The 26,048-nt window shown below is 45.1% G+C and overlaps 4 protein-coding genes across 4 annotated transcripts; 3 read left to right on the forward strand and 1 right to left on the reverse strand.

Annotated features, from left to right (window-relative positions):
- The first annotated feature begins 7,467 nt into the window (after positions 1–7,467).
- Positions 7,468–15,235, forward strand: LOC124010631. Its single transcript, XM_046323301.1, has 4 exons — positions 7,468–7,882; positions 13,772–14,000; positions 14,459–14,725; positions 15,228–15,235. The coding sequence occupies exons 1-4, from the start codon at positions 7,577–7,579 to the stop codon at positions 15,233–15,235; spliced, it is 810 nt and encodes a 269-aa protein (XP_046179257.1). The 5' UTR covers positions 7,468–7,576.
- On the forward strand, positions 14,349–17,737 carry LOC124010632 (probable serine/threonine-protein kinase DDB_G0282963). Its single transcript, XM_046323302.1, has 4 exons — positions 14,349–14,725; positions 15,274–16,951; positions 17,054–17,534; positions 17,696–17,737. Exons 2-4 carry the CDS (start codon positions 15,285–15,287, stop codon positions 17,735–17,737), a joined length of 2,190 nt encoding a protein of 729 aa, XP_046179258.1. The 5' UTR covers positions 14,349–14,725; positions 15,274–15,284.
- Positions 17,738–19,472: 1,735 nt separating this feature from the next.
- On the reverse strand, positions 19,473–21,805 carry LOC124011215 (tetratricopeptide repeat protein 9C-like). The gene is made up of 4 exons (XM_046324348.1): positions 21,651–21,805; positions 20,548–20,897; positions 20,232–20,414; positions 19,473–20,015 (listed from the first exon to the last, which is right to left on the reverse strand). Exons 2-4 carry the CDS (start codon positions 20,891–20,893, stop codon positions 19,873–19,875), a joined length of 672 nt encoding a protein of 223 aa, XP_046180304.1. The 5' UTR covers positions 20,894–20,897; positions 21,651–21,805; the 3' UTR covers positions 19,473–19,872.
- Positions 21,806–22,416: 611 nt separating this feature from the next.
- LOC124011503 (transmembrane protein 179-like) lies at positions 22,417–25,746 on the forward strand. Its single transcript, XM_046324939.1, has 4 exons — positions 22,417–22,942; positions 23,279–23,416; positions 23,618–23,696; positions 24,231–25,746. Exons 1-4 carry the CDS (start codon positions 22,620–22,622, stop codon positions 24,453–24,455), a joined length of 765 nt encoding a protein of 254 aa, XP_046180895.1. The 5' UTR covers positions 22,417–22,619; the 3' UTR covers positions 24,456–25,746.
- The last annotated feature ends 302 nt before the right edge of the window (positions 25,747–26,048 follow it).

Raw genomic sequence — 26,048 nt, forward strand, 5'->3', positions numbered from 1 at the left:
TCCTTATAACGAATGTGACACTGTATTCATGTTTCTTACTACACACAGGGTACATTTGAAAACAGATATATGGGGGCAGCATTCTGGAATGATGGGAATGGAACATACACTACCATTGCACAACGCCCATTGTTGGTCTGCATGAGTTTGTTGTTTTTGAAGTTTTCACAATCTCTTTCCTTTTCTCTAACTCCCTCCCTCTGTGCACACACACACACACACACACACACACACACACACACACACACACACACACACACACACACACACACACACACACACACACACACACACACACACACACACACACACACACACACACACACACACACACACACACACACACACACACACACACACATAATTATCGGGGATATACATTGTGAAGGGGTTACTGTGATTTTGACAGTAGCTTACAGGCAGCTTGGTGGCAAGTAAAATTCTGTATTTTATATTACTGTACACCTACTGTAATATGAATATGGTATCAAAGCAAGTACTGTGTAATGACACAACACAATATTGTACAATGTACTGTATTATACTGAAAAAGGTCAATGCTACCATAATTGGAATGAATCAATTAATGGATGACTGAATGAAATTAGTAGAAGGGGGGGGTTTATATTTCACAGTTGTCAGGATTTGGCCAGGGTTGTTCCGGTTTTTGGTCACTAGATGCCCCCATTGTGCTTTTTGACCTTTTGTTTTCCCTTGATCCCCATTATTATTTGCACCTGTGCCTTGTTTCCCCTGATTGTATTTAAACCCTTTGTTTTCCTCAGTTCTTTGCTCTGTGTTTGTATGTTAGCACCCAGCCCTAGTACTCTGTGAACTCTTGTTGACCCCGGTGGACTCTCTTGTGGAATTCTGTTTTTTTGTTCATGTTTGTTTTGTTTTTTGAGTATCTTTTGAGGCTTTTTGTGCTTTACCTTCCACCTTGTGGATTTACCTTTTTTGTCTTGGAGGATTACCTTTGTTCTTGTAGGATTCCTTTTGAGGTTGTGGAGTTACATGTTTTCCTGAACAACTTAAGTTTTTACTTCATTAAACTTCATTACTTCACCGTCTCAAATACTGCTGTGTCTGCCTCATCTTCTGGGTTCTGCCGACTATTCGTGGCTCAGTTGGTTAAGTGACTGTTTCTCACTCCGGAGACCCGGGTTCGTAACCGGGTCCTGACAACAGTATTTTACTTTAATTACAAGGGATTGGTGCAAGCAGGTTGGCTGCTAGGTAAAGTGTTTACAAACATTACAGCATATTACTTCATATTTTGTGTTTTATATCATTGACACTTCTAGAGGCCATAGCTCTTTCCTGCAGTCAAATGACCTTGTGGCCTCAGGGATTCCTATTTATCATCATTTTATAACTAATAAACATAGTTTAAAAAACCCTCAGAAAATCCCGTTTCTATGTCAAACATTTTTTTTATTTTTATTCTTCTGTGATGTATAATATTGGGATGCAAATTCAAAATTGTAACATTTCAACTCTGTCTCTCCCTTTGCATTGTATGCACCTTGAAAAGCCCAAGGGGATAAAGTGGCGCTTTAGGGATTTGTTTATCTTGCTCTCTAGGTAGGAGAATGTTGCTCCACCTACACAATTAGAGAACAATCCCCTTTGAAATGCTCTCACCTTTGTTGTACAGTGAGAATACATGAATTATAGAATTGATCTAGAGAGCAAAGAAGCTACTGTAGACCCAAACCAAAACGGCTCTTGGAATGAACCACATTTGTATACCCGTAGGCAAAGATTGCGCTCTGCTGGTTGAAGGTTGACATAACAGAGTGGTGTTCAGCAGAGTAGACAGGGGGAGGTGCATCTGTCCGATACAAAGGGACAGAACTTATCCCATACTGTAACCCAAAGGGACATAACTTATCCCATACTGTAACCCAAAGGGACATAACTTATCCCATACTGAACTTATCCCATACTGTAACCCAAAGGGACATAACTTATCCCATACTGTAACCCTGTAAAAGGGACAGAACTTATCCAAAGGGACATAATACATACTGTAACCCAAAGGGACATAACTTATCCCATACTGTAACCCAAAGGGACATAACTTATCCCATACTGTAACCCAAAGGGACAGAACTTATCCCATACTGTAACCCAAAGGGACAGAACTTATCCCATACTGTAACCCAAAGGGACAGAACTTATCCCATACTGTAACCCAAAGGGACAGAACTTACCCCATACTGTAACCCAAAGGGACAGAACTTATCCCATACTGTAACCCAAAGGGACATAACTTATCCCATACTGTAACCCAAAGGGACATAACTTATCCCATACTGTAACCCAAAGGGACAGAACTTATCCCATACTGTAACCCAAAGGGACAGAACTTATCCCATACTGTAACCCAAAGGGACAGAACTTAACCCAAAGGGACAGAATCCCATACTGTAACCCAAAGGGACAGAACTTATCCCATACTGTAACCCAAAGGGACAGAACTTATCCCATACTGTAACCCAAAGGGACAGAACTTATCCCATACTGTAACCCAAAGGGACAGAACTTATCCCATACTGTAACCCAAAGGGACAGAACTTATCCCATACTGTAACCCAAAGGGACAGAACTTATCCCATACTGTAACCCAAAGGGACAGAACTTATCCCATACTGTAACCCAAAGGGACAGAACTTATCCCATACTGTAACCCAAAGGGACAGAACTTATCCCATACTGTAACCCAAAGGGACAGAACTTACCCCATACTGTAACCCAAAGGGACAGAACTTACCCCATACTGTAACCCAAAGGGACAGAACTTATCCCATACTGTAACCCAAAGGGACAGAACTTATCCCATACTGTAACCCAAAGGGACAGAACTTATCCCATACTGTAACCCAAAGGGACAGAACTTATCCCATACTGTAACCCAAAGGGACAGAACTTATCCCATACTGTAACCCAAAGGGACAGAACTTATCCCATACTGTAACCCAAAGGGACAGAACTTATCCCATACTGTAACCCAAAGGGACAGAACTTATCCCATACTGTAACCCAAAGGGACAGAACTTATCCCATACTGTAACCCAAAGGGACAGAACTTATCCCATACTGTAACCCAAAGGGACAGAACTTACCCCATACTGTAACCCAAAGGGACAGAACTTACCCAGCTATTTTCAAGTCACTAAAGAAATGTTTGATCAGGTTCAAGTCCGGACTCTGGCTGGGTCACTCAAGGATATTCAAAGACTTGTCCCGAAGCCACTCCTGCATTGTCCTGGCTGTGTGCTTAGGGTCGTTTTCCGGCTGGAAGGGAACCTTCGCCCCAGTCTGAGGTCCTGAACCTGAATACATTCTCAATAATGATTTAACCCGGTCTAGCTTAGCGGAAGGAAGCGAGGGGAATGAAAGCGTGAGAACCTCTCGAGCGCGAGGATAGGACTTAGTCTGCGCGCGGACGAAACGGCGCGTCTGGAGCAGGTTTTCATCAAGGATCTCTCTATACTTTGCTCCGTTCATCTTTCCCTGGATCCTGACTAGTATCCAGGGAAAGTATAGTATAGTTCAATCTTGGTTTCATCAGACCAGAGAATCTTGTTTCTCAAGGTCTGAGAGTCTTTAAGTGTCTTTTAGCAAACTCCAAGCAGGCTGTCATGCGCCTTTTACGGAGGAGTGGCTTCAGTCTGGCCACTCTACCATAAAGGCCCAATTGGTGGAGTGCTGGAAGGTTCTCCCATCTCCACCGAGGAACTCTAAAGCTCTGTCTGTGACCATCGGGTTCCTGGTCACCTCCCCGACCAAGGCCCTTGTCCCCCGATTGCTCAGTTGGACTGTCAACTGTGGGACCTTATATAGACAGGTGTGTGCCTTTCCAAATCATGTCCAATCAATTGAATATACCACAGGTGGACTCCAATCAAGTTGTAGAAGCATCTCAGGGATAATCATTGGAAATAGGATGCACCTGAGCTCAATTTCGATTCTAATATCAAAGAGTATGAATAGTTATGTAAATAAGGTATTTCTGTTTTAATTTTTTTATAAAATTGCAAACATTTCTAAAAACCTGTTTTCACTTTGTCATTATGGGGTATTGTGTGTAGATGATTTAAACATGGAAAAAGTCCAGGGGTGTGAATACTTTCCAGAGGCACTGTATAATAAAGAAAACATGAGACATAAGAGAGGAAGCCGTATACAGGGTCAGTGCCAATACCACATGTACAATGTGCAGAGATACTGAGGTAGAAATCTACATGTAGGTGGGAGATGAGGAGAAAGTCACTGGTAGCAGGATAAACAATAATATATTAACTGTAATATACTAGTGGTAATATACTAGTGGTAATATACTGTGGTAATATACTAGTGGTAATATACTAGTGGTAATATACTAGTGGTAATATACTAGTGGTAATATACTAGTGGAAATATACTAGTGGTAATATACTAGTGGTAATATACTAGTGGTAATATACTAGTGGAAATATACTAGTGGTAATATACTAGTGGTAATATACTAGTGGTAATATACTAGTGGTAATATACTGTGGTAATATACTAGTGGTAATATACTGTGGTAATATACTGTGGTAATATACTAGTGGTAATATACTAGTGGTAATATACTAGTGGTAATATACTGTGGTAATATACTAGTGGTAATATACTGTGGTAATATACTAGTGGTAATATACTGTGGTAATATACTAGTGGTAATATACTAGTGGTAATATACTAGTGGTAATATACTGTGGTAATATACTAGTGGTAATATACTAGTGGTAATATACCGTGGTAATATACTAGTGGTAATATACTGTGGTAATATAAGAGTGGTAATATACTAGTGGTAATATACTGTGGTAATATACTAGTGGTAATATACTAGTGGTAATATACTAGTGGTAATATACAGTGGTAATATACTAGTGGTAATATACTGTGGTAATATACTAGTGGTAATATACTGTGGTAATATACTAGTGGTAATATACTGTGGTAATATACTAGTGGTAATATACTAGTGGTAATATACTGTGGTAATATATTAGTGGTAATATACTGTGGTAATATACTAGTGGTAATATACTGTGGTAATATACTAGTGGTAATATACTAGTGGTAATATACTAGTGGTAATATACTGTGGTAATATACTAGTGGTAATATACTAGTGGTAATATACTAGTGGTAATATACTAGTGGTAATATACTAGTGGTAATATACTGTGGTAATATACTGTGGTAATATACTAGTGGTAATATACTAGTGGTAATATACTAGTGGTAATATACTGTGGTAATATACTAGTGGTAATACACTAGTGGTAATATACTGTGGTAATATACTAGTGGTAATATACTAGTGGTAATATACTGTGGTAATATACTAGTGGTAATATACTAGTGGTAATATACTAGTGGTAATATACTGTGGTAATATACTAGTGGTAATATACTAGTGGTAATATACTAGTGGTAATATACTGTGGTAATATACTAGTGGTAATATACCGTGGTAATATACTAGTGGTAATATACTAGTGGTAATATACTAGTGGTAATATACCGTGGTAATATACTAGTGGTAATATACTGTGGTAATATACTAGTGGTAATATACCGTGGTAATATACTAGTGGTAATATACTGTGGTAATACACTAGTGGTAATACACTAGTGGTAATATACTAGTGGTAATATACCGTGGTAATATACTAGTGGTAATATACTGTGGTAATATACTAGTGGTAATATACTGTGGTAATATACTAGTGGTAATATACTAGTGGTAATATACTGTGGTAATATACTAGTGGTAATATACTAGTGGTAATATACCGTGGTAATATACTAGTGGTAATATACTGTGGTAATATACTAGTGGTAATATACTAGTGGTAATATACTAGTGGTAATATACTGTGGTAATATACTAGTGGTAATATACTGTGGTAATATACTAGTGGTAATATACTAGTGGTAATATACTGTGGTAATATACTAGTGGTAATATACTAGTGGTAATATACTGTGGTAATATACTAGTGTTGATATATTGTGGTAATATACTAGTGGTACTATACTAGTGACAATATACTAGTTGTAATATACTAGCTGCAATATACTAGTGGTAATTATCTAGTGGTAATATACTGTGGTAATATACTAGTGGTAATTTATAGTGTACATGTAAACTGAAGTAATAGTAACCAGTAGCAAGATGAAATAGAAAGATACTAAAAGTAATGGCAATCAATAATCAATAAACAGCAGTGTAGTGGTAATCATAAATCTAATCAATAATCAATAAACAGCAGTGTAGTGGTAATCATAAATCTAATCAATAATCAATAAACAGCAGTGTAGTGGTAATCATAAATCTAATCAATAATCAATAAACAGCAGAGTAGTGGTAATCATAAATCCAATCAATAATCATTTTAGCAGAAGCGTAGTGGTAATCATAAATCCAATCAATAATCATTTCAGCAGAAGCGTAGTGGTAATCATAAATCCAACCAATAATCATTTCAGCAGAAGCGTAGTGGTAATCATAAATCCAATCAATAATCATTTTAGCAGAAGCGTAGTGGTAATCATAAATTCAATCAATAATCATTTTAGCAGAAGCGTAGTGGTAATCATAAATTCAATCAATAATCATTTTAGCAGAAGCGTAGTGGTAATCATAAATCCAATCAATAATCATTTTAATGTATGCACACATGACTGTAAGTCGCTTTGGATAAAAGCGTCTGCTAAATGGCATATATTATATATATTATAATATAGCAGAAGCGCAGGGGGGGGGGCAGTAGTTGTTAGTCTTTTAACAATCTTATGGCAACAGCATGGAGAACAGGCCTTTCTCAGACACCGTCTGGCATGAAGGTCACTTCCAGTGACGCTCTGGGCCGCCCAAACCACCCTCTGTAGGGCCTTACAGGTCACCTTACAGGTGCAGCTGCCATACCAGACGGTGATACAGCCAGTCAGGATGCTCTCGATGGTGCAGCTGTAAAAGTTCCTAAGGATCTGAGTGGCCATGCCAAATCGTATCAGCCTTCTGAGGGAGAAGAGGCACTACCATGCTTTCTTCATGACAGTGCTGGTGTGAGAGGGACATGTTAAGTTCTCAGTGATGTGGACACTGAGGAACTTGAAACTCTTGACCCTCTCCACTGCAGCCCCTGTTTCTTGAAGTCCCCAATCAGGTCCTTGGTCTTGCTGACATTGGGGGAGAGGTTGTTGTCCCAGCACCACACTACCAGGTTTCTGACATCTTCCCTGTTGGTCGGTTACAGTTGGGTGATCATAATATGAAACCAATAGAGGATTAAGATGGAATATGATTTGATAATCTCCTTAGTGTTATACATGTGAATCTTTAGTCAGCATGCTTCAATGTAGCCTATAGTCTTATGGGTGAGATATAGTTAAGTAGGCTCGGCAATTTTGCCAACAAATCATTGGTTGAGCTGGGCGGGAGGATACAATGTTGCTATTGTTGATTGTCAGAACATATGTTGCACTGACTTGTGCTGGACCGTAGCCCATTGTGATTGAGACCAAGCTCATGAGCTCATCAAGCTCTTCAAGCACCGCCGATTCATCCGCCACAATGGCTGGCCGCCGCAGCTGTGTGAATTCGCTCTGGTCGGGAACCGAGCGGGTTCGGATTGGCGAGCGGCTGAAAGCGACCCTGGCCGGAATCCTAGAGCTGGACCTGCTCCGGGGACAACATCTAGACATGATCGATGCGGAACTAGACCTCAAAGACACCAGCAGCACCGATACAACGGTGACTGTCATCACTGATAAACAGGAGGAAAACCTCGAGAGCGCAGCCTCGGATGGCTCTGCGACATCCCGCAGGCAACAGGTCAGTGTGTGTGTAGACCCAGATCTCTTGACAAGATTGGTTGTTATTAAATATGAATGCATGCTGATCTGTAAGTAAGGCATTCCCATCCCGTTCCATCCAACAGACTGCTGCGCTGCGCTTCTCCACTGATTGAGCGCTGGAGTCATAAGCACGGAGATACATTGATTACACTAAGGTGTAAATCATTCTCATAGAATTGACAGCAATTCATCTGCCTCTACTGCTTCTAATTCCGTCTTGTATCAGTCAAGGTTAAGAAGACAACGGGTGTTGTGGTTCTGTCCCCTTCTGGATCTAATATGATGAGTGTCATTGCCCACATCTATTTCACATTCCAGGTTCCCCCAAGGACATCTCATAGAAATGTATCTGTGTAAAGAATGTACACTGTGGTACACACCCCATAGACACAATTCTACTCCTAGGTCAGGGCATTCTGTAGATTTCTACAGAGTTCTATATTCTGTAGAGAACAAACGTCTTGTAAGTAGGCTATTGTAGTATGGGAATATGTTGATGTTTTTGTGGGAGATAAGATTATTTGATTGGGAAAGCCCCATAGTAAAACAACTTGGTGCAAGTGTAAATTGTAGACCTATTGAATAAAGTTATTGTTATTCACTTGCATAGTTGGTACAATACTAAGAATAGAATGCAGAAGGTCACATAGCCCTACACATAGCCCTACACATAGCCTGAGTTTGAAGTCTGAAGTTGAACCTGATAGTCTGTGAACCCCCTGACCTCATGTAGGTTAGGCTACCATGCTGCTTTGTTGTGACAGTGTTTGGTGAACAGTCACTTAGCTCCAGTAAAAGGGACAACTCAAGTCATTCCCTTTTATTAATCAAATAGAGCATGGTCATCATATCCCGAGGGAATGAATCAGCACAGCATTCTACTTACTGCCTTTTCCTTCTCAGAAACCCTGCATCGATTTATTCTCTTGGTTCCCTGTGGCTTTCAGCAGCATCCATCCTAAGCTATGTTAAATGGTATTAGTCATCACCCACACCATAGAGACTAGCGCTGTAGCTGCCTTTCCATCCGCCAACGCAGACCTGATTTGCATATTAAACAACAAATGAAGAGACAAGTTACTTCTGCTGTTGTTATTTTCAACATGACACGTTATCACTTCTCCAATTCTGCCCACTGGGGAGAGAAGAGAGGAGAGAGGAGAGAGGTAAGAGGAGAGAGGAGAGAGGAGAGAGGGAAGAGGAGATGGTAGAGGAGAGGGAAGAGAAGAGGGGAGAGGAGAGAGGGAAGAGGAGAGGGGAGAGGAGAGGGAAGAGAAGAGGGGAGAGGAGAGAGGGAAGAGGAGAGGGTAGAGGAGAGGGGAGAGGAGAGGGAAGAGAAGAGGGGAGAGGAGAGAGGGAAGAGGAGAGGGGAGAGGAGAGGGGAGAGGAGAGAGGGAAGAGGAAAGGGTAGAGGAGAGAGGGTAGAGGAGAGGGGAGAGGAGAGAGGGAAGAGGAGAGGGGAGAGGAGAGAGGGAAGAGGGGAGAGGAGAGAGGAAAGAGGAGAGGGGAGAGGAGAGGGAAGAGAAGAGGGGAGAGGAGAGAGGGAAGAGGAGAGGGTAGAGGAGAGGGGAGAGGAGAGAGGGAAGAGGAGAGGAGAGAGGAGAGAGGAGAGGGAAGAGGAGAGGAGAGGAGGAGGGAAGAGGAGAGAGGGTAGAGGAGAGTGGGAAGAGGAGAGGATAGAGGGAAGAGGAGAGGAGAGAGAGGAGAAGAGAGAGAGAAGAGGAGAGGGGGAGCAGAGAGGGAAGAGGATAGAGGGGAAATGTGACTGGATATACAGACTGCAGTTAGTCACTCTTTCTCTCTCTGTCTCTCTCTCTCTCTCTCTCTCTGTGGCTATTTGAACTATCACAGTGGGGTAACAGTAGTACAGTACCGTTGCACCCCATCAACACTTGATTTGCTGCCAAAGCCCACACTGTGATCACCCTCACCAGCATTCTTCTATGTACATTTGCACCATGACATGTATTGCTGGCCCTATATCAACCTCCAGCCCACACAGAGAAACATGACGTCAGAGGGCATTATCTTGGATTGAAACGTCAGGCTCCTCTGCTTCTTCACTTCCAGTCAACAGAATTCATTAATAATGCATAGTATGCAGGTGTATAACCAATATCTGCCTGCAAGTGCTGTTAATAATGTAGCCTATCTTTCCCAACGTCTCAAAAAAGATGCTTCCCATTTTGAAAATAACTTCTAAAGGCTTTATAGAGTATTCATAAAGTGTTCGTAAGCTCTACATAGATGCTTCATGAAAGTACGTCACAAAAGTATGTTACCGTTCACATCATGTGGTCCGTTATTCTTCATGGAGTATTTTCTGTCATTTGTCTTTGCATTGTGTGGACATATTGTACCTTTAGGGAAAATGACTGAGTCTCTGTCTCACATAGGACATCGTATTACAGTAGTGTTAGAACTGAGGGGCCTCCACCCCCCACCTGCCTCTCTCTCTCTTCCTGATCTCATACTGTACGTTTACACTGTGGTAACTTCATGCCCATGGAAGAGTGGGGGTGTACGTGTGTTTGTACATGGCCCTGACGTGTGTTTGTACATGGCCCTGACGTGTGTTTGTACATGGCCCTGACGTGTGTTTGTACATGGCCCTGATGTGTGTTTGTACATGGCCCTGACGTGTGTTTGTACATGGCCCTGACGTGTGTTTGTACATGGCCCTGACGTGTGTTTGTACATGGCCCTGACGTGTGTTTGTACATGGCCCTGACGTGTGTTTGTACATGGCCCTGACGTGTGTTTGTACATGGCCCTGACGTGTGTTTGTACATGGCCCTGACGTGTGTTTGTACATGGCCCTGACGTGTGTTTGTACATGGCCCTGATGTGTGTTTGTACATGGCCCTGACGTGTGTTTGTACATGGCCCTGATGTGTGTTTGTACATGGCCCTGACGTGTGTTTGTACATGGCCCTGACGTGTGTTTGTACATGGCCCTGACGTGTGTTTGTACATGGCCCTGACGTGTGTTTGTACATGGCCCTGATGTGTGTTTGTACATGGCCCTGATGTGTGTTTGTACATGGCCCTGACGTGTGTTTGTACATGGCCCTGATGTGTGTTTGTACATGGCCCTGACGTGTGTTTGTACATGGCCCTGACGTGTGTTTGTACATGGCCCTGACGTGTGTTTGTACATGGCCCTGACGTGTGTTTGTACATGGCCCTGACGTGTGTTTGTACATGGCCCTGACGTGTGTTTGTACATGGCCCTGGCCCTGACGTGTGTTTGTACATGGCCCTGACGTGTGTTTGTACATGGCCCTGACGTGTGTTTGTACATGGCCCTGACGTGTGTTTGTACATGGCCCTGACGTGTGTTTGTACATGGCCCTGACGTGTGTTTGTACATGGCCCTGACGTGTGTTTGTACATGGCCCTGACGTGTGTTTGTACATGGCCCTGACGTGTGTTTGTACATGGCCCTGACGTGTGTTTGTACATGGCCCTGATGTGTGTTTGTACATGGCCCTGATGTGTGTTTGTACATGGCCCTGACGTGTGTTTGTACATGGCCCTGACGTGTGTTTGTACATGGCCCTGACGTGTGTTTGTACATGGCCCTGATGTGTGTTTGTACATGGCCCTGATGTGTGTTTGTACATGGCCCTGACGTGTGTTTGTACATGGCCCTGACGTGTGTTTGTACATGGCCCTGACGTGTGTTTGTACATGGCCCTGACGTGTGTTTGTACATGGCCCTGACGTGTGTTTGTACATGGCCCTGACGTGTGTTTGTACATGGCCCTGATGTGTGTTTGTACATGGCCCTGATGTGTGTTTGTACATGGCCCTGATGGTTATCAGTGTGTGTATGCGTGCACACTTGCGCAACTGTGTGTATGAGCTCGCTTTCTATGTGTTTGTTTGTGTGCATGTGCACGCTAGTGTGCGAGCGAATCTTAGGGCATTTGCTATTTGTGTTTTAGAGTGTGGCAGGCAGGCAGGCAGGCAGGCAGGCAGGCAGGCAGGCAGGCAGGCAGGCAGGCAGGCAGGCAGGCAGGCAGGCAGGCAGGCAGGCAGGCAGGCAGGCAGGCTCTGGATGCGTTGAGTGTTCTTCTGCTAGGTCTATTGTGTGGGTGGAGAGTGAGCAGGAACCGGAGCATTTGCACATCGTTACAAGATTGTATATAGACATAATATGACATTTGAAATGTCTCATTTCCTATAGAACTTTTGTGAGTGTAATGTTAACTGTTTGTTTTTGACTGTTTATTTCACTTTTGTAATATTATCGATTACACTTGCTTTGGCAATGTAAACATGTGTTTCCCATAACAATAAAGCCCTTTCAATTGAATTGAGAGCAGCTGTAGCTATGGTGAAGAGGGGGTAGTTTTAAGATATTATGGGGGTTGAGCGGGGTATTCATCACACTGGTTCTCTCCCTGACTCACTCACTCTTTCACTCTCCTCTTTTCGCTCACCCTTAGCTCCCCCACTCTCAAGCACCCACTCACTTACCCTTAGAGAAGGACTTTTCTAACTAAAAGTAGCAGAAGAGAGAGGAGACAGAGAGAGAGAGAAGGAGACAGAGAGAGGAGACAGAGAGAGAGAGAGGAGACAGAGAGAGAGAGAGAGAAGGAGACAGAGAGAGAGAGAAGGAGACAGAGAGAGGAGACAGAGAGAGAGAGAGAAGGAGAAGGAGAGAGAGAGAAGGAGACAGAGAGAGAGAGAAGGAGACACAGAGAGAGAGAGAAAATGAAGCAAAGCTTGTAAGCTGAAGAAGAAGAGATAAGCAGGATCAAAGTTTTTTCCCTGCCCCAACCCCCTGTCATTCTCCCTTATCCCCCTCTCCTCCTGCCCCGACTCCCTGTCATTCTCCCTTATCCCCCTCTCCTCCTGCCCCAATCCCCCCCTGTCATTCTCCCTTATCCCCCTCTCCTCCTGCCCCAACCCCCTGTCATTCTCCCTTATCCCCCTCTCCTCCTGCCCCAACCCCCTGTCATTCTCCCTTATCCCCCTCTCCTTCTGACCCCACCCCCCAGTCATTCTCCCTTATCCCCCTCTCCTCCTGACCCCACCCCCCAGTCATCCTCCCTTATCCCCCTCCTCCTCCTGCCCCCACCCCCCAATCATCCTCCCTTATCCCCCTCTCCTCCTGCCCCCACCCCCCAGTCATCCTCCCTTATCCCCCTCTCCTCCTGACCCCATCCCCTCTCCTCCCCCCAGTCATCTTCCCTTATCCCCCTCTCCTCCTTACCCCACCCCCAGTCATCCTCCCTTATCCCCCCTCTCCTCCTGACCCCACCCCCAGTCATCCTCCCTTATCCCCCTCTCCTCCTGCCTTCACTGCTCTTTGTTAAGTCATCTGTCTTCCCCTATTATTCCTTAAAGTCCCCCTCTCTCCCCCTCCGAGGGAGTGTGCATCCTAAAAGGCACCCTATTCCCTATGTAGTGCACTACTTTTGACCATTGCCCTATGGGCCCCATAGGGAATAGGGTACCTTTTGGGACACAGACCTCTCTTCCCCTCTCAGTTAGGCAGTATGAGTCACCTGTTTTGTCTCCTGTTTATCTCCGTAGTAACGGAGGATTGATCAGGCCTGACTGTGAACAATGCCCTCTGTTGTCCCCTCCACCCCATAACCCTATCCGGCTAATATTGGGCATCACCGCAGGGGTCAAGGGTCATCGCATTCATCTAAGTAAGAAGAAAGTCATGTATTGGCTTTTGAGGAGAAAGAACACATCATGTTCACGAGTGTTCTAGACCTTCCAGTAAGGCTGATGACATCAGTGTTTAGTAAATAAGAACCTTATAGATCCATTCTACACCACTCTCTAATTATCATCTCTTTAAAGACAAGTTGTGACTTGAATACCCCTGTTTTCTGTCTTTCAGGTTCTCTCTTCTCCTTCAGAAACAGTGTTACCATGCCACACCAGCACGTTGGACAGGGACAGTGGGGGGAACTCTGGAGGAGATGGGCCGGTTCGTTCCAGAGTTGATGGGAATGGTGGGGATAACTCACGCTGCTCCACCCTCTCTTGGGATGCTTCATCTGAACTGCTCTTACCCCCAGACCTTGATGGTGCAGTCCAGCTGGACTATTACTCCAGGCCCAGCTCAGGTAATGGGCTGTGTGGTTGTGTGATCGTACCATGGGGGCGTAATTTGGGGGTGGTCTGTGACACCCATAGGGCTTTGGCCAGGGCCGGACTACCAATTCTGGGGCCCCGGGGCACCTACAGTACCTCGAGGGGGCTTGTGATGTGTTCATATGTTATCTGAAAGGGCCCTGACCTCCAGCCCTGCATGCCCATTCTGTAACCTGGGCCTGGCTTTGGCCAATAACACAGTTTCGTTTACTTTGTGAGACACCATGTTGAAAAGCCATACTAAATATTAACCCTCTCCTCTCCCTGTTCCTTTATTTACCCCTCTCTTGTTATCTTCTTAACACCACTTAATCACTCTTTCTGATGACCACCTTCTCACTCTCTCTCTGAGCCTACACTCTCTCTCCCTTTCTTGCTCCCCATCTCTCTTCCTCCCTCTTTATTTCTCCCACCCTCCATCCTTCTGTAGGTTTTTATTCAGTCAGTGGCAGCTCCCTATCAGACTCCTGCTACTCTGTGTCCAGTGAGGCATCCCTGGCACAGGGGGGTCCAGTAAAAGTTGGGCTAGTCCGGACTGGACCAGGACCACCCTCAGGGGGAGCCTTCAGGCTGTGGGAGCAGCGGGCTCTCTCTGCAGACCACAGAGACAGACAGTGGCCGGAGGCCACGCAGCATCCAAGAACTCAGAGCATTGAGGAGACCACAGAGATCACTGATAGGACACCAGTGTCTACGGGTCAGATAAATATAAATGCACTCACTCTTCAGTACAGTTCATCTGTATTTAACCAGTATAGGCCATTCAGACATAATTGTCACTGTTTTACAGGGAGTCCTGGGACCATGGTCCTAGATAAATGTTACTGTTTTACAGGGAGTCCTGGGACCATGGCCCTAGATAAATGTTACTGTTTTACAGGGAGTCCTGGGACCATGGTCCTAGATAAATGTTACTGTTTTACAGGGAGTCTTGGGACCATGGTCCTAGATAAATGTTACTGTTTTCCAGAGAGTCCTGGAAACATAGTCCTAGATAAATGTCACTGCTTTCCAGGGAGTCCTGGGACCATGGTCCTAGATAAATGTTACTGTTTTACAGGGAGTCCTGGGACCATGGTCCTAGATAAATGTTACTGTTTTCCAGAGAGTCCTGGAAACATAGTCCTAGATAAATGTCACTGCTTTCCAGGGAGTCCTGGGACCATAGTCCTAGATAAATGCATTTGCTTCTTCATAAGCTGACTGACATTCATCAACTTTCTGTCTCTCGTCCTTTGATCCCAGTTGACCTGGAAATGAACAGCCTTTTCTTCCTCTCTGACCTGTGCGCCAGCCTGGGTGACCCCCATGACGGCTCCCTCCTCCCGCTGCCTGACCTCCGACCCCAACTCGACCCCAGGTTCTGTTCTGACCTGGTGTCCCGGAGGACCAAGGAGGTGTACCCGTACCCCAGCCCCCTCCATGCCGTGGCCCTCCAGAGCCCCCTCTTCACCTACAGTCAGGACCCCTCTCCCTCCTCTCGCCTCTCGCCGAGTCCGGACTCCTCTACCCAGGCTGAAGAATCTCAGTCCACTCCCCTCTTCCGGTCCCCCCAGACTCCTCAGCCCTCCACCTTCACCCAGCTGGAGCAGTACATCACCAGGCTGGCTCGCCAGTACCGAAGCCGGATTGCCCCCCCTGACACCACCCTTACCTCCATCCCCAGGCAAGGCTCCCACAGGGGCCCCAGAACCCCTGGCCACGGCTCCACTCAGTCGCTGTCGGCCTTTGAGAACCGCAGTACCCCCTCCAACCTGACAGGGGGCAGTGTGACGCCCTGCAAGTCTTTTCTGGGAAACTCTGCACGGGTCAGCCTCAGCAGTATCAGTAAGAAGGCCAGTAGGAACTCCATTAACCTGGGCCACCTGCCCTCAGCGACAGGAGAAGATCTCAAAATCAACCTCCATCTCAACCTCAGTCTCAACCTCAGCCCCAATCTGAACAAAAACCTGGGTTTAGACTCAAACTCCAATGAAGGTATTAGCACTAGTGGTGTATTAAGGAGTGACCATGCTACCCCCACTGCCTCCCCCTCTCCTTCCACCTCCTCCCTCTCCAGCGCCGCCACTCCCACCCCTGCCCTGAGGGTGAGGCCACGCATCTCAACCTGTCCCTCCAACCTCAATCACCGGAGCTCTTTGGAGGTCACCGGGTCAGGGGCTGGGTCAGGTCTAGAATTCTCCCGCTCACTGGACTGGAGTAGATTGGATTCTTCACCAGGGAAAGTGACAATGAGTCAACCTAACGTCAATGCCCCGGACACCAGCCCTGGTATGCTCAGCGAGGACTCAGCGATGGTGGGGGAGATCTCCCGTCTCTCTGGCCTGCCCCGGGCTGTGGTGGTGGGGCTGATGGAGCAGGGTGTGGAGCTGGATGTTGACTGCTTCCAGAGCGACACCGAGAGAAAAGGTCAGGGGTCAGAGTTTAAAGGCCAAAGCTCCTCCCCTTCCTCCCGCCAGACAGCCCGGAATGACCACCAGTCTCATCATCATGATTATTCCAGTGTCCGCCACCTCCACGCCAGTAACGAGACTGACCTCGACCCCCAGAAGACGATCCATCAGTCCCTCAGTGTCACCAACTCCTCCAGTTCCCATTCCAGTAGCCCCAATCACCCTTACCAGTCCACCTCAACCCATCCATCTACCCATCATCATGTCACCCACCACCACACACATACCTTCCACTGCCAACAAACCCCTTCCCCATCCGACCCCTCTTCCTCTACTGCCTCCTCCCCCTCGTCTCGTGACCACCCCAGGGTACACTCCCCACCCCGCCCTCTCCAGCCCTCCCCCCTCGCCACTACTCCATTCTCTGTGTTCCGGCGGGATGACCCATTCCAGTGCTCCCTGCCTCGCATCAGTGACAGCAGCTCACTACAAGGGGGCGGCATCCGGCCCAGAGGGGGGTCGCTACGGCAGTGTGCAGGGGGTGGAGGGGGTAGATGGAGGGTAGATGGGGAGGGAGAAGGATGGAAGAGGGTGGATGGGGAGGGGCTCTACCAGGGGAAGCATGTGTCCAGGGAGTTGGTGAGGGCATCGACGGTGAGCAGCTTCCACAGGAAACAGAGGTGCTACAGCAGCAACTGGGGAGAGGAAGGCAGTCACGACATGGCCCAGACGCCAAAGAAGGGGGCAGACAAACTCTGGGACTTCGAAGGGCATTCATGGGGGAAAGAAGCTGAGGAGGAGAACAAGGAGAGGTGGAAGAGAGAGGGGATCAGGAGAAAGAAGGAAAATTACCAAAAGGAGAAGCTGCAGGCCAACAAAGAGACAGATAGGCGACAGAAAGAGAGCAGTGCCTCAAAACGCAGAGGGAAGGGTGGTGGTGGTGGCTGGGACAAGCGTAGCTCCAGCCTGAGGCTGTCCAGACAGGCTCTGTTCCGCAGTGAGTCCCAGGGGGAAGTGCTGGATCCTCGAGCCCTAAAAAAGGAGCATCTGAGGGGGGCACAGTGGACCTCTTCCCTGGACATCGGCAGAGGCATGGAGCTCAGTGTGGAGGGGGTTCGTCCGTTGGTGTTTGGAGGAAGAGCAGAAGAAGAAAAGTGCTTGTCCTCTACTGCCAGCCTCTTCCACCTCTCTAGCTCTCAGAGCCTAGAGGATAGCTGTCCCTCCCTCTCTCCTCCTCTCTCCTCCCCATCGTCCTCTCCATCCCCTCCAAGTAGGGCACCCCTCACACGCTCACGCTCGCTGAGGGACCTGAGTAGAAGGGTGTTTAGCTCAGTGAGGTCTCTCAGTTTGAAACGCAAGACGTCAAGGAAGTGAGAAAAATCACAGAAAGTGTTTTTGCCACAAAGTTAGTCAATATTCAGGCAGTTGTATTTTGGCTGATAAGGGGGTGCCATTGTTTTCCCTTTCGAAACTTGATTCTGTTGAACTTGACTCTCAGTAGTACTATGTGACTGTGTGTGACTGTGTGTCTGTGTGTGTCTGTGTGAGTGGTCCCTTTTGCATGCAGCTCTGTGGACGGTCACAGCTATCGGTAGTCTGAGCTTGTTCTCCTCTCGGAGTGTATATCAAATAGAAGTTTACACACTGTATGTTGCCTTTGAAGTATAATCATATTGGCTATAAAGACCAAAATCAGCAAACAAAATGTTGTATAAATGAATATTGTGCTCAGGATTTTGAAATGGATATCAGTAAAGTAATCATTAACAATAAAATGTTATTTGAAACAAATGTGTGTATCTTGGATTATTATTAATAAAAGGCAACTAATACAACTTATTTGACTCTGAATACTTCCATCCACCTCGCTGCAGTGACGCCAGTGTACTGCTGTAGTAACGCCAGTGTACCGCTGCAGTGACGCCAGTGTACTGCTGTAGTAACGCCAGTGTACCGCTGCAGTGACGCCAGTGTACTGCTGTAGTAACGCCAGTGTACCGCTGCAGTGACGCCAGTGTACTGCTGTAGTAACGCCAGTGTACCGCTGTAGTAACGCCAGTGTACCGCTGCAGTGACGCCAGTGTACTGCTGTAGTAACGCCAGTGTACCGCTGCAGTGACGCCAGTGTACCGCTGTAGTAACGCCAGTGTACCGCTGTAGTAACGCCAGTGTACCGCTGTAGTAACGCCAGTGTACCGCTGCAGTGACGCCAGTGTACCGCTGCAGTGACGCCAGTGTACCGCTGCAGTGACACCAGTGTACCACAGCAGAAGTAACACCAGTGTACCGCTGCAGTGACGCCAGTGTACCGCAGCAGTAGCAACGCCAGTGTACCGCTGCAGTGACGCCAGTGTACCGCAGCAGTAGTAACGCCAGTGTACCGCTGCAGTGACGCCAGTGTACCGCAGCAGTAGTAACGCCAGTATACCGCAGCAGTAGTAACGCCAGTATACCGCAGCAGTAGTAACGCCAGTGTACCGCTGCAGTGACGCCAGTGTACCGCAGCAGTGACGCCAGTGTACCACAGCAGAAGTAACACCAGTATACCGCAGCAGTAGTAACGCCAGTATACCGCAGCAGTAGTAACGCCAGTATACCGCAGCAGTAGAACGCCAGTATACCGCAGCAGTAGTAACGCCAGTATACCGCAGCAGTAGTAACGCCAGTATACCGCAGCAGTAGTAACGCCAGTGTACCGCAGCAGAAGTAACACCAGTATACCGCAGTAGTAGTAACACCAGTATACCGCAGCAGTAGTAACGCCAGTATACCGCAGCAGTAGTAACACCAGTATACCGCAGCAGTAGTAACGCCAGTATACCGCAGCAGTAGTAACGCCAGTGTACCGCAGCAGTAGTAACGCCAGTATACCGCAGCAGTAGTAACACCAGTATACCGCAGCAGTAGTAACGCCAGTGTACCGCAGCAGTAGCAACGCCAGTATACCGCAGCAGTAGTAACACCAGTGTACCGCAGCAGTAGTAACGCCAGTGTACCGCAGCAGTAGTAACGCCAGTATACCGCAGCAGTAGTAACACCAGTGTACCGCTGTCATTTCAAAAAATATTTATTAAGTTGAATCAAAACATTTTGTACACAAAAAGTAACAGGACTGATCATTAGACCAGAAACAACCACATTCAGAAGGCATAATAGGACTTTGAGTTTGAACAGTGCACAAAACAGTCTCTTTAGAACCCTCACTTTGACCTTCAACCCTTTTGAACCTCCAACGACATAGCTTCCTATTGGTCATCAGGACAATATCTACTCATTATGTGATCAATATATTATGTGATCAATATTAGCCAACCAGCCTTCCTTAGGCCGATTCCCTCTAACATGCTGTAGCTCTTCTTAGTGTCCAGTCTAGGTTTGTTTCCTCTTTCTCCTCCAGTGCTCTTCTCAATCCTCAGGGTCAAAACAACAGAACATCCCTCCTGGTGGGAACTTATTTCTGGGTGACTCCTCCACTGGCCCCCTCCCCTGCTCTCTGACTGGAGGAGAACATGCCTCGGTACAGAGCCTTCTCCTTCTGGTACTCTGTGCTCAGCCTATCCTCCGCTTGCTGCAGGTGCATCCTCACATTAGTGTCTGTTACAGTGACAAATAAAGTTATTCAAATTTCAGTCAACATTAGGGGAATGGGCATAGCATATAGACACAAAAATAATACAATATATTGTGATCTACTTCATTCTGTTGGGGAATAGAATAGTATTCCTATAACACGCCCTCACAACACATCAATAAACTGTTTTGTTTTACTCAAAGGCTGTGGTAGGGAGAGCAGTCAAAAAGCTGAGCTACCATTGGGTTGTCCTTTGCTGGCCTGAGTGAGGTATTGCTTGGCACTCTGTGCGTTTCCCAGCTGCAGAGAGGCCACTCCTGCTCTGTACAGGGCCTTGATGTCACCCGGACGCCACTGCAACACCCGCAAGCTGTACTCATGGACACGCGTGTAGTCTACACATTCTCTCTGCAACAGACAGGCTAAGAAAGGGGGTGAGACAGAAAAGGGAGACAAGTCAGTCAAGAAAGAGGGGGGGTTGTTCATTGTGTTCAGCATTATACATGACTTTAAAAGGGTTATTCACTGCATGCCAGGTATCGAGGCCTGTAATACCTGCTAAATTGTTGTAGCAGTCGACCTGTGTGTTCCTAAGTAGTTCTTGCTGTCCTGCGGTGAGTACAGGAGCCTCAGGACCAAACCCCTTCACTGCCGCAGTGACATCAGAGTCTAAACTACGCAGAATGAGCAACGAACGGTGGTAACGTCCAATGGCAGACCGAAGGTTTTTCTCTTTGTAGAATTTGTTCCCCTCCATTTTTAGGTGGATAGCATCTTGGAGCTGGGAGTCTACTTTGGCACCTGAGGGGCCAGGACTGGTAGAAGAGCCTGAACAGCTTGCCACTGCAGCCCCGGCCCCCAGCTCCATAATCTCACCACCTGGTGGCTCTGGACTCGCCATGGTACTTGATGGCCAGTGGAGATGGGAACAGAAGTACACGAGAAGACATGATATTAGATGACTAGACACATTGTTGTGTTACTTGGGTGGTACACACCCAACACTAAATCTTAAGACAAAACTTAGCCAATGTCACTAGCCGGCTACCACCCAGTTACTCAACCCTGCACCTTAGAGGCTGCTGCCCTATGTACATAGACATGGAACATCGTTCACTTGAATAATTTTTACATAATGTTTTACTCACTTCATATGTATATACTGTATTCTACTCACTGCCACTCCGAAATTGCTCGTCCTAATATTTATATATTTCTTAATTCTATCGTTTACTTTGAGATGTGTGTGTACTTTTGTGAACTGTTAGATACTAAACGTTCCTGCGCTGTTGGAGCGAGGGCCACAAGTATTTCGCTACACCCGAAATATCATCTGCTAAATATGTGTATGTGACCAATAAAACGTGTCATTTCTTATGAGTAAAGAACTGGAGGTGCTATTGCCCTGAAATCTGAAACCTTCCCTTGATGTTAATCACAATATATTGTAAAATAAAAACTAGCTAGTCATTTCAACTTATTCACTAAGACGTTATATGGAGTGTCCTACCTAGGTCCTGTACGAGCTAACAAGAAAAAACGTGTTTTTTATGCTAGCTTGCGCGATAGACACGCATGTGAGTGAACAAGACGCAAAGTAACTTCCAATTGACATGGTCATATGTTGACCGTTATAAAAAATTGTAATAGCGACTCACCTTACAGTATATTGATCTTTACACAAAAGACAAATAAAATACTTGAACTTGTCCACCTAGCTAGAGCACATCCAAACAATCACAACATTGGTGTTCAGACAGGCACTTCCTGCTTTTTCTTCTTCTGTGGTGAGAGTAACCCAACCTATTTGACTGCTACGGAACTGATTTGATTGTTTTTTTTAGCGCCACCTGCTGTAGTAACATGGACATTACTATGTGATGCATCCATCAATGAAAGAGCGTTCATCAATACTGTAAAGTAAAATTGTGTAATGTTTATGTCTTTGGTGAATTAATGAAGAGTCCTAGAAGTTTGTAGAAGTTTGTTTGGATGAAATAAAATAATTCATAAATTGTAGATGACCTAGGCTGCAGTATGTCTTATTTATATGACATAATCCTATAAATGATTTATAGGACAGACTTTTGAAATGGTCCATTGTTAGGAAGGTTGATCGGATTAATGTTGTCCAACTGACCGACTTTAAATGACAAGAGGTGGGGGTCGGCTTTGTACCCCCCTTTCGAACCTGGCGTACATTCTGTCCCATGCATTTTACATAACTAAAAAACAAACATATTTGTCGCTATTATGGATATGATTGATTAAAAAGTACCATGATTAAAAAGTACCACGATTGAAAAGTACCACTCAGTTGATTGAGTCAAATAATACATTTGCAAAATGATAACGTTTTGACAGCATTCACTGCATCTCTGATCTAGGAAATGTGTCCAACGCTCCAGTATGTGTCGTATGCAAGTGCGTCACTGGTACATTTGTAAGGGGAAGGGAGTGTTGTAATGCTAGTTTGCGTGCAGGCTGTTCTTTAAATATCCTGTTTTCTTTCAGAAATATGACACATGGTAGTTTAATAATTCAAGAAAATACCGAATAAACGGGACGGTACTGCCTGAAGATATCCTGTATTTAGTTCGTTTTGATCGATCTTTTGGATTTAGGGTATGGAGCTTGATCGGCGACTGTTGGTGGCTCACTGCGCAGCCCACACCCTGTCAGTACTGGCCGGGTTGATGGTGGTTGTCCCGCTGGCGCTAAACGGATCAGCTTTCAAAGGGCGTTGTGCGCTTTTCACCACTGGTTCTTGGAGGACGGACAATCGAACCGACATTTCTGTGGAACAGGGTGAGATTTCACACTTGGTGATACAGCAATGGGGTCCACCGTCTGCATGCCAGTTCGCAACTTTTGTCGGTGTTTTCACGGTGCTGTATGGTGCTGCGCAGGGCTGGCGAAGCATCTTCTATCTCCACGGACGGCTTGACGAGTGAGTAGGCTTTCCATGGGCTTTGAAATAGTTAATCAATAGTACAATAGTACATAAAGTAGGCCTATATATATATCGTTGTTTTTGTTGTTAAAAATAAATAAATAAATAAATATAAATATTTAAAAAACAACGATACAAATGGAAACATAAATGACATAACTAGCCTGATAATAATAATAATAATGACCATTATGAAATATCAAATTGTGCAATGCATTGTTAGTCATATGTGTCATCGGTAACTGCTATTACATAGTTATAACAGTTTACATTAAATTACTATGTTTTCAGTAGTTCACAATCACCAATGTTATTACTATGTTTATTTTCCAGCACCTTGTTCTCTGCCTTCCTGACCCTGATCCTGAGTCTGTGTGTGTTGTTCCTATCTGGGGGGGCTAGTGTCACCCTCTCCCTGGGGCTGGCCTCCTGGTGCAACACTGTCACAGACGACAACACCAGACCCCACAGGTAATGTTCATATACTGAGACATATATATCAACAGGTCGTACTTTAGGGTCTTCCAGGCCAGATCATTTGGTCAGGAAAATCTCTGTGCATCGACCGGTGTGTTGCATACATTGCAGTGAGTGTGACGGTCAAGCTGCAGGGGTTTGACTGTTGCCTTGTTAAATATTGACAGTTTCTTGTCTCTGTCTGTTTGCGTGCAGCTGTGCAGAATCCCAGTCCGTCCCCATGTACCTGGATGTAGAGACGTCCTCCTTCTACACTGAGCTCACTCTGGCAGAGGTATGTAGTCCCCCATAGCCCATATCTCATGCCAGTGGGCTTTCCCTGCTCAAAATAGAAATTGTCTGCTTTGCATTAGCATGAGTGAGTCAGTGTACTTGTGATTTAGTTGCAGTTTTTCTATCCGTCTCTGCTCTCTATTTCCCCTTACACCCTCTTGTTATTATTATTGTTGCTGTTATTATTCTTATTATTATGATCATTGTTGTTATTATTATTATTATTATTAGTGTTCTTATTATTATTATTGTGTAATAACTCTTTCTCTTTTTGTTTCTCTATTCTAATAATACTTATAATATATACTTGAACTGATAATAATCTTAAATAATAATAATAATAATATATGCCATTTAGCAGACGCTTTTATCCAAAGCGACTTACAGTCATGTGTGCATACATTCTACGTATGGGTGGTCCCGGGGATCGAACCCACTACCCTGGCGTTACAAGCGCCATGCTCTACCAACTGAGCTACACTCTAAACTCTAAACCCCTAATGCCAATGGAACTTCTCTCTCTCTCTCTCTCCAGGTTGCTCTGTGGAGTGTGACAGCATTGTGGCTGACCCACTCCATCCTGTCTTTCATGCGTCTCTACCACTCCCACAGCGAGCACATCAGCGGGCCCTGCCTGCCCAGGGAGAAGGAGCATCTCCTCGGTCACTCTTCCTCCTCCTCAGGCTCATCAGGATCAGACTGGGGCTCACCCTCACCCGCACAACCCCTATCAACAGCACCCAGCATCATCTTTGTCTAAACCCCTAATGCCAATGGAACCCAACGCAGCTACACATTATGAGGGGTGGAAATCTATATGAAACAAAGAAGCTGAGAATGTATTGATTCAAGAGACTGGACTACAGTTTGTAGTTTGATTGAACCCTTGTTTAAACCCATTTGAATTTATATGAGTTCCATCCCTCATAACCCGTCATTACCAACACCCAGTGTTTTTGTTGAACCCCAAGACCTTTGTTCTGCTAAATCTCATCACCACCACCATTCACCACTTACTGTAGCCTCTTATTTAACAGGGTTCAACCTCCAACCACAAATTGTCATCTACCAATTATTTTTCAGACCAAAGGGGATTCATTGAACGTACGGTAACTAAAAAAGGAATAAATGAAGTAATGTTATTGCATTTATTAATTAGATGTTTAACTAGTACCGTCTTATCTTAGAGTCTTAGACATATGGTTTAATATGTGATCACAATCAGTATGATATTAGTGACATTCATCAGTGCATAGCTCACTAACTTCATAACAAGGTAGCTGACTGACTGACCTGTGCCAAATTAGTTACATATAAATAAGTTATTATTTTACAGGGTTGTCTGTTTCAACAAAACATTACCTAAAAGTGTTTGTTCAATATGTATGTCTGTTATATCCAACAGTTCCAAAATTGGCAAATGTACCATTTGCATGTTGTGTGCAATAGCTCTCAAGGCAAAAGTAATTAATTGTTTGAGTAAATTAACATTTGTACTGAGGCGCTTTCATTGAGAAGCATATAGTATTTTTTTGAAAGAGAGACACTATATTCAAATAGGATCACTGTGTGAGAAAGACACATTAATGTTTTATTGTGTCACAGAATCACTCTCTTCCTCTAGTGAAGGTTGTTGTATGATGCTATTTGTGTAGGTGCAGCTGCTTTCAAGGCATTTGAAGCCTCCAGATTTTTCACAAATATATAGCTTTGATGATAGTTGTATCAGAACAAGTATATGTGTGAACTAGGCTGAGCCAAAAAGGTTTAGGGAGGTATAGGATAGAGACAAAATACACTCGGAAAAACACGTATTCCAACTTGTCTTGACCTTCAAACTCTGAACTCTGACCTCAGTAGTCGTGGTGACACACAGATAGCGGAAAAATAAACCGGAAGAGAGATAGACTGTCTATAATCTATTGCATTTTGGAGTATTACTGGCAATATTGATGATGTTTTATACTGGTTATTTATGTTAATGTTTTTATTTAGCATCCTGTTTGTGTAAATCAAAAAATATCTTCCTATGAATAAAAAAAAGCGTTTCATTTTGGGACTTACAATGTTTATAACTTGTTGACATTGCGCTGGGCATGGAACTAGAAGTTGGCCTGCAGTGCTGATTTTAGATCAGTTTTGTTTGTTTCTAGATCATTCGTAGACAAACATTTGAATTGGTTGAGTAACGTCGGCTGATCCTAGATCTGTGCTTATTTGGTGAATAAAGGAAGCGTGATTGGTCAACCCAGACCATCGGAATGAAACGTGTCTATGGGCGGACTCAATTTACACCAATAGCTGGTAGAGCTTGGATATCAAGGCGGGGTTATTTTCCCTATGGACCAATCAG

Source organism: Oncorhynchus gorbuscha, linkage group LG23 (assembly GCF_021184085.1).
Source record: "Oncorhynchus gorbuscha isolate QuinsamMale2020 ecotype Even-year linkage group LG23, OgorEven_v1.0, whole genome shotgun sequence".
NCBI lineage: Eukaryota > Metazoa > Chordata > Actinopteri > Salmoniformes > Salmonidae > Oncorhynchus > Oncorhynchus gorbuscha.

What these genes read in the sequence shown, in the direction of transcription:
- LOC124011215 (XM_046324348.1), bottom strand. Translation starts at nt 20,893, where the DNA reads ATGGCGAGTCCAGAGCCACCAGGTGGTGAGATTATGGAGCTGGGGGCC. An exon ending in CTGCTACAACAATTTAGCAG is followed by an intron (nt 20,415 to 20,547) that starts GTATTACAGGCC and finishes CCCCTTTCTTAG; the next exon opens with CCTGTCTGTTGCAGAGAGAA. An exon ending in CAGCAAAGGACAACCCAATG is followed by an intron (nt 20,016 to 20,231) that starts GTAGCTCAGCTT and finishes TCACTGTAACAG; the next exon opens with ACACTAATGTGAGGATGCAC.
- LOC124010631 (XM_046323301.1), top strand. Translation starts at nt 7,577, where the DNA reads ATGAGCTCATCAAGCTCTTCAAGCACCGCCGATTCATCCGCCACAATG. An exon ending in CGACATCCCGCAGGCAACAG is followed by an intron (nt 7,883 to 13,771) that starts GTCAGTGTGTGT and finishes TCTGTCTTTCAG; the next exon opens with GTTCTCTCTTCTCCTTCAGA. An exon ending in TTACTCCAGGCCCAGCTCAG is followed by an intron (nt 14,001 to 14,458) that starts GTAATGGGCTGT and finishes ATCCTTCTGTAG; the next exon opens with GTTTTTATTCAGTCAGTGGC.
- LOC124011503 (XM_046324939.1), top strand. Translation starts at nt 22,620, where the DNA reads ATGGAGCTTGATCGGCGACTGTTGGTGGCTCACTGCGCAGCCCACACC. An exon ending in CTCCACGGACGGCTTGACGA is followed by an intron (nt 22,943 to 23,278) that starts GTGAGTAGGCTT and finishes TTTATTTTCCAG; the next exon opens with CACCTTGTTCTCTGCCTTCC. An exon ending in GACAACACCAGACCCCACAG is followed by an intron (nt 23,417 to 23,617) that starts GTAATGTTCATA and finishes GTTTGCGTGCAG; the next exon opens with CTGTGCAGAATCCCAGTCCG.
- LOC124010632 (XM_046323302.1), top strand. Translation starts at nt 15,285, where the DNA reads ATGAACAGCCTTTTCTTCCTCTCTGACCTGTGCGCCAGCCTGGGTGAC. An exon ending in AGAGGGGGGTCGCTACGGCA is followed by an intron (nt 16,952 to 17,053) that starts GTGTGCAGGGGG and finishes GCATGTGTCCAG; the next exon opens with GGAGTTGGTGAGGGCATCGA. An exon ending in TGGAGCTCAGTGTGGAGGGG is followed by an intron (nt 17,535 to 17,695) that starts GTTCGTCCGTTG and finishes CCCTCCAAGTAG; the next exon opens with GGCACCCCTCACACGCTCAC.